Here is a 16,632-nt window from a genome sequence, read left to right on the forward strand (position 1 = left end):
TCCTAACTAAAAATTTTGAGAGTCTCCTGAGTTTGAGCACATATATAATAATGGATAGATTGAGGATAGGTATGCCTGGAGGGAGCTCACCCCTCCTTAAGGGTATAGGAACGCATTGGACACCAAGCGAGAGCACAATGGCAGCGAAGATATCCAGTGTGTCCCCTCACCAGTACAAACAAATGGCAACCACCCTAACCTATAACAGGCCTTTGCAGCAAGGATCACATGGAAGGGCGATGCATGTCAAAAAATAACAAAGAAAAATTCCCAGCTCACTTACCAGCCAGCCTGCAACAAGCGGAATTGCCCTGTCTAACAGTTCATGTTAAAATTAGGGGTTTGGATTGCACACATTTGCAAATACATGCGTAAGCTGCAGGGCCACGTCACGGCTCCCTAGTGTACTGCAGTCCTAATTCTATAAACTTTGAGAGCCTCCAAAATGGGAAAAAATACATAATAATGGATATATTAAAGGATAAGTTCACCTTTCGTAACATGTTACACCAATATTCAGGGTGTAACATGTAACATGTTATGAATGAACCGGCCAACGCACCTCCTCGATCCCTGCTGTGACAGCTAGTGGGATTCGTCTCCCTCCCCGTTAGCTGGCACACTTTAAAAAAATGCTCTGGCTGCCTGGCCACGTCACTTATTCACAGTCTCCTGTGAATGGAAAACTGCAATGTCCGGCAGCCTTTGTGGCTGTTGGCTTGTAGTTTTCAAGGAACATGCCCCCTGTCAGATTGTATCTGCTTACCTGTATGGGATGTACAGGCAAGCAGAGACACTGGCAGATCTGCTGGAGACCTACATGGCACCCGTGATCTGCTGATCTGCTGGTGCAATGCTTTACAGGCTCCAAAAAAAATAATAATAAATGCACATTTTTTACCTGCAAAAAAATGGGCATTTATTTTTTTTTTTCCAAAAAGTGAACTTACAGTATTCTTTAAAGTGGTTGTAAACCCTGTTCCACCACTTTTACCACTTTAGGTACCTTGAATATCTCCTAAACTTGCACAGTTTAGGAGATATTCAGTATATACGCTGCTGCTGACATCATTGGCGCATGTGCACTGAAGAAATGGGCCGCTGGTGCTGTTTCTTCAGGAGTCGCGCAGAGACCAGCAGATTCCACGCGCATACGCGGGAGTGACATCATTGCGGCTCTGGCCAATCACAGCGTTGGAGCCGGAGTGACTCCAGTGGAAGATGACTGCGCTGTACTCGGAGGGCTGAAGCCAATCCAGGGCATCGTTCTTAGGTATTTCATAATGAGCATACTAGCACATTATGCCTTTGTCCTGCAGGTTTTTTTTTCTCTGGGGTTTACAACCTCTTTAAGACCCCTTTCACACTGGGGCGGTTTGCAGGCGCTATTGCACTAAAATAGCGCCTGCAAACCGACCCGAAACAGCCGCTGCTGTGTCTCCAGTGTGAAAGCCCCGAGGGCTTTCACACTGGAGCGGTGCGCTAGCAGGACGGGGAAAAAAGTCCTGCTAGCAGCATCTTCGGATTGGTGTATACACCGCTTCTGCCCATTGAATTCAATGGGGCAGCGCAGCTATGCTGCCGGCAAAGCATCTCTGCAGAGGCGCTTTGCGGTGGTTTTTAAACCCTTTCTCAGCCGCTAGCGGGGGGAGGTAAACCCGCTAAAACCACAGTAAAGTGCTGCTAATAATACCGCCGACGCACCTCCCACCCCAGTGTGAAGGGGGCCTAAGGCCCACCCCTCCTTAAAAGTATAGGAATGCACCAGACACCCAGCGAGTGCACAAAAAGAACCTTTATGGGTGTGGAGCATTGCTTGTTTTTCCATTTTGGTGCATTTGTACTGGGGCTTTTTTTTTTGCTGTGCAACAATTTGAACGGCAAAATGTGCATCTGTTAACAATGGCACCACAAGCGCAATGTTTGTTTGCAGCACATTTTCGAAATGCGTGGCACAATACGCGTTACCTGTGTTTTGACGCGTGTTCAGGAAATGCGAAGTGACAATGGAGGCAGACTGATTTTTAATTTTAAAGGTAATTAAACAATCAGGTCTGATTGGAGGACTCTTTTAATTGGCGCTGACGCTGAGGAGTGATCCCAAGTCTGGCTTGGACAGTTTATTGCTGTATTTCTTTGCACAAGGTGATTTGTGATGGTTGTTGGCACATTTTATGTATAGAAGTATTTATGTAATCGCTATGAAGAGAAGGAGCTTTTTCTATATTTGATAGGAGCAATAATAGTGTAGAATTGTGCATTGATTTCCCGATCCCTCTCCCCAGTAGGGACTTTCTATGTACACACATGACTTTACTGCTAAGCGATGCACAGAGCAGCCTCAGCCGTCGAGGAGGAGCGATGATCAGGCACGTCTACAGGAAACCGGGGATGCCAGGCTCCATATAATCTGGGCACTGTTGTCGCTGTGATTTGTCCTGTCCTGCCTCTCCGGGTGCTGGGATGCCAGACCCCGGCTTAGTGATGTTATCCCCCCAGGAGGCCGCCAAGATCTACCACGCCAATTATATCCGCAATTCCAGGGCCATAGGGGTGCTGTGGGCAATCTTCACCATATGCTTCGCCATCGTCAACATTGTATGTTTCATCCAACCCTACTGGATAGGGGACGGGGTGGACACCCCCCAGGCAGGCTACTTCGGACTCTTCCATTATTGTATCGGCAGCGGCTTCTCCAAAGAGCTCACCTGTACCGGCAGCTTCACCGATTTCTCCTCCATCCCCTCCGGAGCCTTCAAAGCAGCCTCGTTCTTCATTGGCCTGTCCATGACACTCATCATCTCCTGCATCGTGTCCTTCGTTCTCTTCTTCTTCTGTAACACGGCCACTGTGTACAAGATCTGTGCTTGGATGCAGCTCTCCTCCGGTGAGTCCATCAGCCCTGCCATCAGCAGCATTGCCATCACCAGCCCTGCCATCACCAGTCCTGCCATCACCAGCATTGCCATCACCAGCCCTGCCATCACCAGTCCTGCCATCACCAGCCCTGCCATCACCAGCCCTGCCATCACCAGCATTGCCATCACCAGTCCTGCCATCACCAGCATTATCATTACCACTGCCATCATCACCAGCCCTGCCATCATCACCACTGCCATACACTGAGGTCTACATGTCCTCAGATAGGCCAGACAGTGACAGCTCCTGATTCTACACTGGGGTCTACATGTCCTCTGATATGCCAGACACTGACAGCTCCTGACTCTGCACTGGTGGTCTACATGTCCTCTGATAGGCCAGACACTGACAGCTTCTGACTCCGCACTGGGGGTCTACATGTCCTCTGATAGGCCAGACACTGACAGCTCCTGACACTGCACTGGGGGTCTACATGTCCTCTGATAGGCCACACACTGACAGCTCCTGATTCTACACTGGGGTCTACATGTCCTCTGATATGCCAGACACTGACAGCTCCTGATTCTACACTGGGGTCTACATGTCCTCTGATATGCCAGACACTGACAGCTCCTGACTCTGCACTGGGGGTCTACATGTCCTCTGATAGGCCAGACACTGACAGCTTCTGACTCTGCACTGGGGGTCTACATGTCCTCTGATAGGCCAGACACTGACAGCTCGTGACTCCACATTGGGGGTCTACATGTCCTCTGATAGGCCAGACACTGACAGCTCCTGACACTGCACTGGGGTCTACATGTCCTCTGATAGGCCAGACACTGACAGCTTCTGACTCCACACTGGGGGTCTACTTGTCCTCTGATAGGCCAGACACTGACAGCTCCTGACTCCGCACTGGGGTCTACATGTCCTCTGATAGGCCAGACACTGACAGCTCCTGACTCCACACTGGGGGTCTACATGTCCTCTGATATGCCAGACACTGACAGCTCCTGATTCTACACTGGGGTCTACATGTCCTCTGATATGCCAGACACTGACAGCTCCTGACTCTGCACTGGGGGTCTACATGTCCTCTGATAGGCCAGACACTGACAGCTCCTGACTCCGCACTGGGGGTCTACATGTCCTCTGATAGGCCAGACACTGACAGCTCCTGACTCCGCACTGGGGTCTACATGTCCTCTGATAGGCCAGACACTGACAGCTCCTGACTCCACACTGGGGGTCTACTTGTCCTCTGATAGGCCAGACACTGACAGCTCCTGACTCCGCACTGGGGTCTACATGTCCTCTGATAGGCCAGACACTGACAGCTCCTGACTCCACACTGGGGGTCTACATGTCCTCTGATATGCCAGACACTGACAGCTCCTGATTCTACACTGGGGTCTACATGTCCTCTGATAGGCCAGACACTGACAGCTCCTGACTCTGCACTGGGGGTCTACATGTCCTCTGATAGGCCAGACACTGACAGCTTCTGACTCCGCACTGGGGGTCTACATGTCCTCTGATAGGCCAGACACTGACAGCTCCTGACTCCACACTGGGGTCTACATGTCCTCTGATATGCCAGACACTGACAGCTCCTGACTCCACACTGGGGGTCTACATGTCCTCTGATAGGCCAGACACTGACAGCTCCTGACTCTGCACTGGGGGTTTACATGTCCTCTGATAGGCCAGACACTGACAGCTTCTGACTCCGCACTGGGGGTCTACATGTCCTCTGATAGGCCAGACACTGACAGCTCCTGACTGCACTGGGGTCTACATGTCCTCTGATAGGCCAGACACTGACAGCTCCTGACTCCACACTGGGGGTCTACTTGTCCTCTGATAGGCCAGACAGTGACAGCTCCTGACTCCGCACTGGGGTCTACATGTCCTCTGATAGGCCAGACACTGACAGCTCCTGACTCCACACTGGGGGTCTACATGTCCTCTGATATGCCAGACACTGACAGCTCCTGATTCTACACTGGGGTCTACATGTCCTCTGATATGCCAGACACTGACAGCTCCTGACTCCACACTGGGGGTCTACATGTCCTCTGATAGGCCAGACACTGACAGCTTCTGACTCCGCACTGGGGTCTACATGTCCTCTGATAGGCCAGACACTGACAGCTCCTGACTCCACACTGGGGGTCTACTTGTCCTCTGATAGGCCAGACACTGACAGCTCCTGACTCCGCACTGCGGTCTACATGTCCTCTGATAGGCCAGACACTGACAGCTCCTGACTCCACACTGGGGGTCTACATGTCCTCTGATATGCCAGACACTGACAGCTCCTGATTCTACACTGGGGTCTACATGTCCTCTGATATGCCAGACACTGACAGCTCCTGACTCTGCACAGGGGGTCTACATGTCCTCTGATAGGCCAGACACTGACAGCTTCTGACTCCGCACTGGGGGTCTACATGTCCTCTGATAGGCCAGACACTGACAGCTCCTGACTCCGCACTGGGGTCTACATGTACTCTGATAGGCCAGACACTGACAGCTCCTGACTCCACACTGGGGGTCTACTTGTCCTCTGATAGGCCAGACACTGACAGCTCCTGACTCCGCACTGGGGTCTACATGTCCTCTGATAGGCCAGACACTGACAGCTCCTGACTCCACACTGGGGGTCTACATGTCCTCTGATAGGCCAGACACTGACAGCTCCTGACTCTACACTGGAGTCTACATGTCCTCTGATAGGCCAGACAGTGACAGCTCCTGACATTACACTGGGGTCTACATGTCCTCTGATATGCCAGACACTGACAGCTCCTGATTCTACACTGGGGTCTACTTGTCCTCTGATAGGCCAGACACTGACAGTTTCTGATTCTACACTGGGTTCTACTTGTCCTCTGATAGGCCAGACACTGACAGCTCCTGATTCTACACTGGGGTCTACATGTCCTCTGATAGGCCAGACACTGACAGCTCCTGATTCTACACTGGGGTCTACTTGTCCTCTGATAGGCCAGACACTGACAGCTCCTGATTCTACACTGGGGTCTACATGTCCTCTGATAGGCCAGACACTGACAGCTCCTGATTCTACACTGGGGTCTACATGTCCTCTGATAGGCCACACTGACAGCTCCCAACTCTACACTGGGGTCTACATGTCCTCTGATAGGCCAGACACTGACAGCTTCTGACTCTACACTGGGGGTCTACATGTCCTCTGATAGGCCACACTAACAGCTACTGACTCTACACTGGGGTCTACATGTCCTCTGATATGCCAGACACTAACAGCTCCTGATTCTACACTGGGGTCTACATGTCCTCAGATAGGCCAGACAGTGACAGCTTCTGATTCTACACTGGGGTCTACTTGTCCTCTGATAGGCCAGACACTGACAGCTCCTGATTCTACACTGGGGTCTACATGTCCTCTGATAGGCCAGACACTGACAGCTCTTGACTCCACACTGGGGGTCTACATGTCCTCTGATAGGCCAGACACTGACAGCTCTTGACTCCGCACTGGGGTCTACATGTCCTCTGATAGGCCACACTGACAGCTCCTGACTCTACACTGGGGTCTACATGTCCTCTGATATGCCAGACACTGACAGCTCCTGATTCTACACTGGGGTCTACATGTCCTCTGATAGGCCAGACACTGACAGCTCCTGACTCTGCACTGGGGGTCTACATGTCTTCTGATAGGCCAGACACTGACAGCTCCTGACTCCGCACTGGGGTCTACATGTCCTCTGATAGGCCAGACACTGACAGCTCCTGACTCCACACTGGGGGTCTACTTGTCCTCTGATAGGCCAGACACTGACAGCTCCTGACTTCGCACTGGGGTCTACATGTCCTCTGATAGGCCAGACACTGACAGCTCCTGACTCCACACTGGGGGTCTACATGTCCTCTGATAGGCCAGACACTGACAGCTCCTGACTCTACACTGGAGTCTACATGTCCTCTGATAGGCCAGACAGTGACAGCTCCTGACATTACACTGGGGTCTACATGTCCTCTGATATGCCAGACACTGACAGCTCCTGATTCTACACTGGGGTCTACTTGTCCTCTGATAGGCCAGACACTGACAGTTTCTGATTCTACACTGGGTTCTACTTGTCCTTTGATAGGCCAGACACTGACAGCTCCTGATTCTACACTGGGGTCTACATGTCCTCTGATAGGCCAGACACTGACAGCTCCTGATTCTACACAGGGGTCTACTTGTCCCCTGATAGGCCAGACACTGACAGCTCCTGATTCTACACTGGGGTCTACATGTCCTCCGATAGGCCACACTGACAGCTCCCAACTCTACACTGGGGTCTACATGTCCTCTGATAGGCCACACTGACAGCTCCCAACTCTACACTGGGGTCTACATGTCCTCTGATAGGCCAGACACTGACAGCTCCTGACTCTACACTGGGGGTCTACATGTCCTCTGATAGGCCACACTGACAGCTACTGACTCTACACTGGGGTCTACATGTCCTCTGATATGCCAGACACTAACAGCTCCTGATTCTACACTGGGGTCTACATGTCCTCAGATAGGCCAGACAGTGACAGCTTCTGATTCTACACTGGGGTCTACTTGTCCTCTGATAGGCCAGACACTGACAGCTCCTGATTCTACACTGGGGTCTACATGTCCTCTGATAGGGCAGACACTGACAGCTCCTGACTCCACACTGAGGTCTACATGTCCTCTGATAGGCCACACTGACAGCTCCTGACTCTACACTGGGGTCTACATGTCCTCTGATATGCCAGACACTGACAGCTCCTGATTCTACACTGGGGTCTACATGTCCTCTGATAGGCCAGACACTGACAGCTCCTGACTCCATACTGGGGGTCTACATGTCCTTTGATAGGCCAGACACTGACAGCTCCTGACTCCGCACTGGGGTCTACATGTCCTCTGATAGGCCACACTGACAGCTCCCGACTCTACACTGGGGTCTACATGTCCTCTGATAGGCTAGACACTGACAGCTCCTGACTCCGCACTGGGGTCTACATGTCCTCTGATAGGCCACACTGACAGCTCCCGACTCTACACTGGGGTCTACATGTCCTCTGATAGGCCAGACACTGACAGCTCCTGACTCCACACTGGGGGTCTACTTGTCCTCTGATAGACCACACTGACAGCTCCTGACTCTACACTGGGGTCTACATGTCCTATGATAGGCCACACTGACAGCTCCTGACTCCACACTGGGGGTCTACATGTCCTCTGATAGGCCAGACAGTGACAGCTCCTAACATTACACTGGGGTCTACATGTCCTCTGATATGCCAGACACTGACAGCTCCTGATTCTACACTGGGTTCTACTTGTCCTCTGATAGGCCAGACACTGACAGCTCCTGATTCTACACTGGGGTCTACATGTCCTCTGATAGGCCAGACACTGACAGCTCCTGACTCCACACTGGGGGCCTACATTTCCTCTGATAGGCCAGACACTGACAGCTCCTGACTCCGCACTGGGGTCTACATGTCCTCTGATAGGCCACACTGATAGCTCCCAACTCTACACTGGGGTCTACATGTCCTCAGATAGGCCGGACACTGACAGCTCCCGACTCTACACTGGGGTCTACATGTCCTCTGATAAGCCAGACAGTGACAGCTCCTGGACATTACACTGGGATCTACATGTCCTCTGATAGGCCAGACAGTAACATTTCCTGACTCTACACTGGGGGTCTATATGTCCCTTGATAGGCCACACATTGACAGCTTCTGACTTCACACTGGGGTGTACATGTCCTCTGATAGGACAGACACTTACAGCTCCTTACACCACACTCGGGTCTACATTTCCTCTGATAGGCCACACACTGACAGCTCCTGACTCTACAGTGGGGTCTGCATGTCCTCCGATAGGCCAGACACTGACAGCTCCTGACACCACACTGGGGGGTCTACATGTCCTCTGATAGGCAACAGATTAACGGCTCCTGTCACCACACTGGCATCTACATGTCCTCTGATAGGCCACACACTGACAGCTCCTGACTACACTGGGGTCTACATGTCCTCTGATAGGCCAGACACTGACAGCTCCTGACTCCACACTGGGGGCCTACATTTCCTCTGATATGCCAGACACTGACAGCTCCTGACTCCACACTGGGGGTCTACATGTCCTCTGATAGGCCAGACAGTGACAGCTCCTGACATTACACTGGGGTCTACATGTCCTCTGATAGGCCAGACGCTGACAGCTCCTGGACATTACACTGGGATCTACATGTCCTCTGATAGGCCAGACAGTAACATTTCCTGACTCTACACTGGGGGTCTATATGTCCCTTGATAGGCCACACATTGACGGCTTCTGACTTCACACTGGGGTGTACATGTCCTCTGATAGGACAGACACTTACAGCTCCATACACCACACTCGGGTCTACATGTCCTCTGATAGGCCACACACTGACAGCTCCTGACTCTACAGTGGGGTCTGCATGTCCTCCGATAGGCCAGACACTGACAGCTCCTGACACCACACTGGGGGGTCTACATGTCCTCTGATAGGCAACAGATTAACGGCTCCTGTCAACACACTGGCATCTACATGTCCTCTGATAGGCCACACACTGACAGCTCCTGACTACACTGGGGTCTACATATCCTCTGATAGGCTAGAAACTGACAGCTCCTGACTCAACACTAAGGTCTACATGTCCTCTGATAGGCCAGATGACACTGACAGCTCCTGACTCTACACTGGGGGTCTACATGTCCTCTCATAGGCCAGACACTGACAGCTCTCGACACCGCACTGGGGTCTACATGTCCTCTGACAGGCCAGACACTGACAACTCCTGACTTTACACTAGGGTCTACATGTCGGCCAGACACTAACAGTTCCTGACTCTACACTGGGGTCTACATGTCCTCTGATAGGCCAGACAGTGACAGCTCCTGACTGTACAATGGGGGTCTATATGTCCTCTCATAGGCCAGACATTGAGAGCTTGTGACTCCACACTGGGGGGGTCTACATGTACTCTCATAGGCCAGACAGTGACAGCATCTGACACCACCCTGGGGGTCTGCGTGTCCTCTCATAGGCCACACAGTGACAGCTCCTGACTCCACACTGGGGGTCTACATGTCCTCTCATAGGCCAGACAGTGAGTGTTCCTGACTCTACACTGGGGGTCTACATGTCCATTGATAGGCCACACACATTGACAGTTTCTGACACCACAATGGGGTTCTACATGTCCTCTCATAGGCCACACATTGACATCTCTAGGGTCTACATGTCCTCTCATAGGCCAGACACTGACAGCTCCTGACACCACACTGGGGGTCTACATGTCCTCTGATAGGTCACACATTTACTGCTCCTAACTCCACACTGGGGAAGATGCATGTGCTCTTATAGGCCACACAGTGACAGCTCATGACTCCACACTGGGGTCTACATGTCTTCTAATAGGCCACACATTGACCATTGAGGGCTCCTGATTCCACACTGGGGTCTACAAGTCCTCTGATAGGCCACACATTGACAGCTCCTGACTCCACACTGGTGGTCTACATGTCCCTTGATAGGCCACACATTGAGAGCTCCTGACACCACACTGGGGTCGACATGTCTTCTAATAGGCCACATATTGACCATCGAGGGCTCCTGATTCCACACTGGGGTCTGCAAGTCCTCTTATAGGCCAAACATTGACAGCTCCTGACTCCACACTAGGGGTCTATATGTCCCTTAATAGTCCACACAATGAGAGCTCCTGACACCACACTGGGGGTCTACATGTCCTCTCATAGTCCACACAGTGACAGCTCCTGACTCCACACTGGGGGTCTGCATGTTCTTTAATAGGCCACACATTGACAGCTCCTGACTTCACGCTGGGGTCTACATGTCTTCTGATAGGCCACACAATGACAGCTCCTGACTCCACACAGGGGTCTACTTGTTCTCTGATTGGTCATACATTGAAAGCTCTTGACCACAATGGGAGTCTACAAGTCCTCTGATAGGCTAGACATTTACAACTCCTGACTCCACACTGGGGGTATACATGTTATCTGATAGGCCACACATTGACAGCTCCTGACACCACACTGGGGGTCTCCATGTCCTCTAATAGGCAACACATTGACAGCTCTTGACACCACACTGAGAGTCTACAAGCCCTCTGATAGGTCACACATTAACAGCTCCTGACTCCACACTGGGGTCTACATGTCTTCTGATAGGCCACACAGTGACAGCTCCTGACACTACACGGGGGGTCAACGTGTCCTCTGATTGGTCACACATTGAAAGCCCTGGACACCACAATGAGAGTCTACAGGTCCTCTGATAGGCTAGACCAGTGATGGCAAACCTTGGCACCCCAGATGTTTTGAAACTACATTTCCCATAATGCTCATGCACTCTGGAGTGTAGTTGAGCATCATGGCAAATGTAGTTCCAAAACATCTGGGGTGCCAGGGTTCGCCATCACTGGGCTAGACATTTACAGCTCCTGACTCCACACTGGGGGGTATACATGTTATCTTATAGGCCACACATTGACAGCTCTTGACTCCACACTGGGGTCTACAAGCCCTCTGATAGACCACACAGTGACAGCTCCTGACTCCACACTGGGGTCTACATGTCTTCTAATATGCCACACATTGACCATTGATGGCTCCTGATTCCACACTGGCGTCTACAAGTCCTCTGATAGGCCACACATTGACAACTCCTGATTCCACACTCGGGGTCTACATGTCCTCTCATAGGCCACACAGTGACAGCTCCTGACTCCACACTGGGGGTCTACATGTCCTCTGAAAGACCAGACAGTGACAGCTCCTGACACCACACTGGGGGTCTACATGTCCTCTCATAGGCCAGACAGTGAGTGTTCCTGACTCTACACCGGGGGTCTACATGTCTATTGATAGGCCACACACATTGACAGTTTCTGACACCACACAGGGGTTCTACATGTCCTCTCATAGACCACACATTGACATCTCTGGGGTCTACATGCCCTCTCATAGGCCAGACACTGACAGCTCCTGACACCACACTGGGGGTCTACATGTCCTCTGATAGGTCACACATTTACTGCTCCTAACTTCACACTGGGGAAGATACATGTGCTCTTATAGGCCACACAGTGACAGCTCATGACTCCACACTGGGGTCTACATGTCTTCTAATAGGCCACACATTGACCATTGAGGGCTCCTGATTCCACACTGGGGTCTACAAGTCCTCTGATAGGCCACACATTGACAACTCCTGACTCCACACTGGGGGTCTACATGTCCCTTGATAGGCCACACATTGAGAGCTCCTGACACCACACTGGGGTCGACATGTCTTCTAATAGGCCACACATTGACCATCGAGGGCTCCTGATTCCACACTGGGGTCTGCAAGTCCTCTTATAGGCCAAACATTGACAGCTCCTGACTCCACACTAGGGGTCTACATGTCCCTTGATAGGCCACACATTGAGAGCTCCTGACACCACACTGGGGGTCTACATGTCCTCTCATAGTCCACACAGTGACAGCTCCTGACTTCTCACTGGGATCTACATGTCCTCTGATAGGCCACACAATGACAGCTCCTGACACCACACTGGGGGTCTACATGTCCTATCATAGGCCAGACATTGACAGCTCCTGACTCTACACTGGGGTCTACATGTCCTCTGAAAGGCCATATTTTGAGAGCTCTTGACACCACACTGGGGGGGGTATACGTGTCCTCTGATAGGCCACACATTGACAGCTCCTGATACCACACTGGGTTTCTACGTGTCCTCTGATTGGTCACACATTGAAAGCTCTTGACCACAATGGGAGTCTACAAAGCCTCTGATAGGCTAGACATTTACCTCTCCTGACTCTACACTGGGGTCTACATGTCCTCTGATAGGCCAGACACTGACAGCTCCTGACTCTACACTGGGGTCTACATGTCCTCTGATAGGCCAGTCACTGACAGCTGCTGACTTTACACTGGGGGTCTACATGTCCTATCATAGGCCAGACATTGAAAGTGATAGAAAAAAGACACCACTTGCCCCCATCTATAGCTGGCTATCGCAGTAAGAAGCATTGGAAGGCTAGCAACAGGTATAAACAAGGCCAAGGATAAATCCAAGGGAAAACTAAGCTTAACTTACTGACCAGCCCGCAGACAATCAAATAACCTGTCTAACAGTGTGCGTTAAAAGCAGGGGTTTAGTCTGCACACATTTGCAAATGCACGCGTAAGCCATAGAGCCTCGTCAAGGCACCCTGGTATCTGTGGTACCTACCACTAACTTATAAGTGTCCCCACAGTGGAGGCTAATGCATTCTGATGGATAGGTGAGAGCGGGTGGACTGAAGGGGAGCCACCCCTTCTTAAAGGTACAGGGACACACTGAACACCCAGCATATAGCACAATGGCTGCAAAGGTGTCAGTGCATTGCCTGACCAAAAAACAACGACAGTGATAAAAAAAAGACACTACGTGCCCCCATCTATAGCTGGCTATCGCAGTAAGAAGCATTGGAAGGCTAACAACAGTTATAAACATTGACAGCTCCTGACTCTGGGGTCTACATGCCCTCTGATAAGCCAGACACCGACAGCGCCTGACTCTACACTGGGGGTCTACTTAACCTCTGATAGGCCAGACAATGACAGCCCCTGACTCTACATTGGGGTCTACATGTCCTCTGATAGGCCAGACAATGACAGCTCCTGACTCTGCACTGGGGTCTACATGTCCTCTTATAGGCCAGACACTAACAACTCCTGACTCCACACTGGGGGTCTTCATCTCCTCTTATAGGTCAGACACTGACAGCTCCTGACTGTACAATAGGGGTCTACATGTCCTCTCATAGGCCAGACATTGAAAGCTCCTGACTCCACACTGGGGGTCTACATGTCCTCTAATAGGCCAGACAGTGACAGCTTCTGACTCCACACTGGGGGTCTACATGTCCTCTAAAAGGCCAGACATTAAAAGCTCTTGACTCTACACTGGGGTCTACATTTCCTCTCTTAGGCCAGATATTGACAGCTCCTGACACCACACTGGGGGTCTACATGTCCTCTGATAGGTCAGTTTACACTGGGGGTCTACATGTCATCTTATAAGCCACACATTGAAAGCTCCTGGCATCACACTGGGGGTCTACATGTCCTCTCATAGGCCACACATTGACAGCTCTGGGATCTACATGGCCTCTGATAGGCCACACAGTGATAGCTCCTGACTCCACACTGGGGTCTACATGCCCTCTGATAGGCCAGACACTGACAACTGCTGACACCACACTGGGATCTACATGTCCTCTCATAGGCCAGACAGAGGACAGAGCTCCTGACTCCACACTGGGGGTCTATATGTCCTCTGATAGGCCACACTTTGACAGCTCCTGACACCACACTGGGGTGGTCTACAAGATCTCTGATAGGCCAGACATTGACAGCTCCTGACTCCACAACAGGGGTCTACATGTCCCCTGATAGGCCACAGATTGACAGCTCCTGACTCCACACTGGGGGTCTACATGTCCTCTGATAGGCCACACATTGTCAGCTCCTGACTCTGCACTAGGGGTCTACATGTTCTCTGAAAGGCCACACGTTGACAGTTCCTGACATCGCACTGGGGGTCTACATGTCCTCTGATAGGCCACATGTAGACAATGGCTGATACTGCAGTGGAGGTCTACATGTCTTCTAATAGGCCATACACATTGACAGCTCCTGACAACACACTGGGGGGTCTACATGTCCTCTGAATGTCCACACATCAATTCTTGACACTCCTGTGTGGTCCTGTATATAGGGCTTCAATATCATACTATTATACACGTATTAAACCCAAAATCAAAAATTGTATAAATTGCAGGTCTTGGTAGCTGCATTTGTTTTATTTTTTTAGGCTTTTTCCTTTTTAGCTTGTTGATCCAGCCAGTAAGCCTGTTAATTTTCGACTCCATTAACAGAGCAAGGTGTTCAGAAAACGTGGCAAATTAGAAGGTTGAGACAAGTCATTTAACACAGACAGGGGTGCTTACAATGGTCACTTTTATTCATTTATATAAAACCTTTATCCCAAAAGTAAAGGAAAATAACTTTGTTGCTTTAACAACTGTTAACTGGAGTTTGGCTTCAATTTGTTAGTCAAGGCCATCTAATTCTGCTAGTGGATCTAAAGCCTCATACATACGATCGGACTTCCATCGGACTTTTCCGATGATTTTGGTCCAAATGGGTGTTGGCCGTGAACTTGTTCTGCATACACACGGCAGAACATTTTCAACTTTCACCAAATCACGTGATTTTTCAGCTCTTTACCGCCACCCTTTGGGCAACTTCTATTATTTTTTTTATGATGTTTAGCATTGGTTCTGAGCATGCGTGTTTGTTCTTTGGTCCGATGGACTGGTGTACACACAATCAGATTATCCTCCATCGGACATTTGTTGTCGAAAAGTTTGAGAGCATGCCCAGCGAACATTTGTCCGTTGAAAAAGCAACAACAATTGTCCGATGGAGCATACAGACGGTTGGATTGTCCGATAACACAGGTCCATTGGACAGCTGTTGTCAAAAAGTATGATCGTGTGTATGGGCCTTTTCACGACCCTCTCCCCAGTCTAAAAGACAGCTGCTGTCTAAAGTTGTTTCCTGTACTCCTCCATCCAGATTGGAGACAATCTATAGCTGGCCAGGGGGCTGAACAAAAAAAAAAAAAACTAGCAGATTCCTCAATGAGGTGGATGGAGGAAGCATCCCCCTGCTTGGACTGGGTATACATCAGTTGTCTTCAAACTGCAGCCCTTTGCTTGCTTTTATCTGGTCCCTGGGGGATTCTTACCCCCAGTGGGGCATAGTTCTTGCCACTGACACCGACAATTGTACACTAGTCCATTCACTGACACCAACTATGGCACACTATTCCTCCTGTTGATACCAACAATGGGACACTATTACACTCTCTAATGGGGCATTGCTTAATCCCACTGATGCCAGGACATTATCTTCTCCCACTGGCCACAGTCCAGCCCCCTAAAGTTTGAAAGGACAGTAAACTGGCCCTTTCTTTAGAAAGTTTGGAGACCACTGGTATACACCGATCATGGGCTGTAGCCACTGATTGATGGAAAACTCCAACATGACCCTTTCGGCAGAAGTCAATCAAACAATCTTGAGCAGAGGAGCCCACATATTGATTGAACTTTGAATTTCGATCAGTGCATGGCCAGCTGAAGACAGAAAGTGTGTTACTGGTTCAGTCGTCAGGTGAAAATAAAGGGGGAAAAAATCCTTAAAGTAGAACTATAGATAAAATGTTTTTTCCATTTTGGATAGAGTAAGGGATGGTTATAACTGCAGTTGGTTTATTTTTCACAATCTGTGCCCCATTAGGGAGATTTACATTCACTTCCTGTCCCATAGACAAAACAGGAAATGAGAGGAGATCCCTGCAAATGGGATCCCTAGGTCACCAGAACTAGTATCCCCATTGGAAGATTTCCCATCTATTACTTTTCCGGGGTCAACCCAAAATTTTGGATTTTCTTTTACTTTCACTTTCAATGCTAATGGTAAACAGGACAAATAGAGAGGATGAATCTCCTTTATGGAGTCAAAGTTTACCTAATAACCTAAAAACCTAATAGGTGTTTGAATCCCTCTCCACTCTGTCCAAAACTAAAGAAACATTTTGCCTGTAGTTATACTTAAAAAAAAAA

General features: G+C 50.3%; 1 protein-coding gene across 2 annotated transcripts in view; it reads left to right on the top strand.

Moving 5' to 3' along the window:
- Positions 1-2,316: 2,316 nt before the first annotated feature.
- Positions 2,317-16,632, top strand: part of LHFPL3 (LHFPL tetraspan subfamily member 3) — a 116,700-nt gene continuing 102,384 nt past the window's right edge. The window contains exon 1 of one of the 2 annotated variants that reach the window (XM_073619620.1): positions 2,317-2,887. In XM_073619620.1, the coding sequence (XP_073475721.1) occupies positions 2,464-2,887 (424 nt within the window). In that variant the 5' untranslated portion in view covers positions 2,317-2,463. The remainder of the gene's footprint in view (positions 2,888-16,632) is intronic. The other variant, XM_073619619.1, reaches the window with a different exon arrangement.

This window comes from Aquarana catesbeiana, linkage group LG03 (genome assembly GCF_042186555.1).
Source record: "Aquarana catesbeiana isolate 2022-GZ linkage group LG03, ASM4218655v1, whole genome shotgun sequence".
Taxonomy (NCBI): domain Eukaryota; kingdom Metazoa; phylum Chordata; class Amphibia; order Anura; family Ranidae; genus Aquarana; species Aquarana catesbeiana.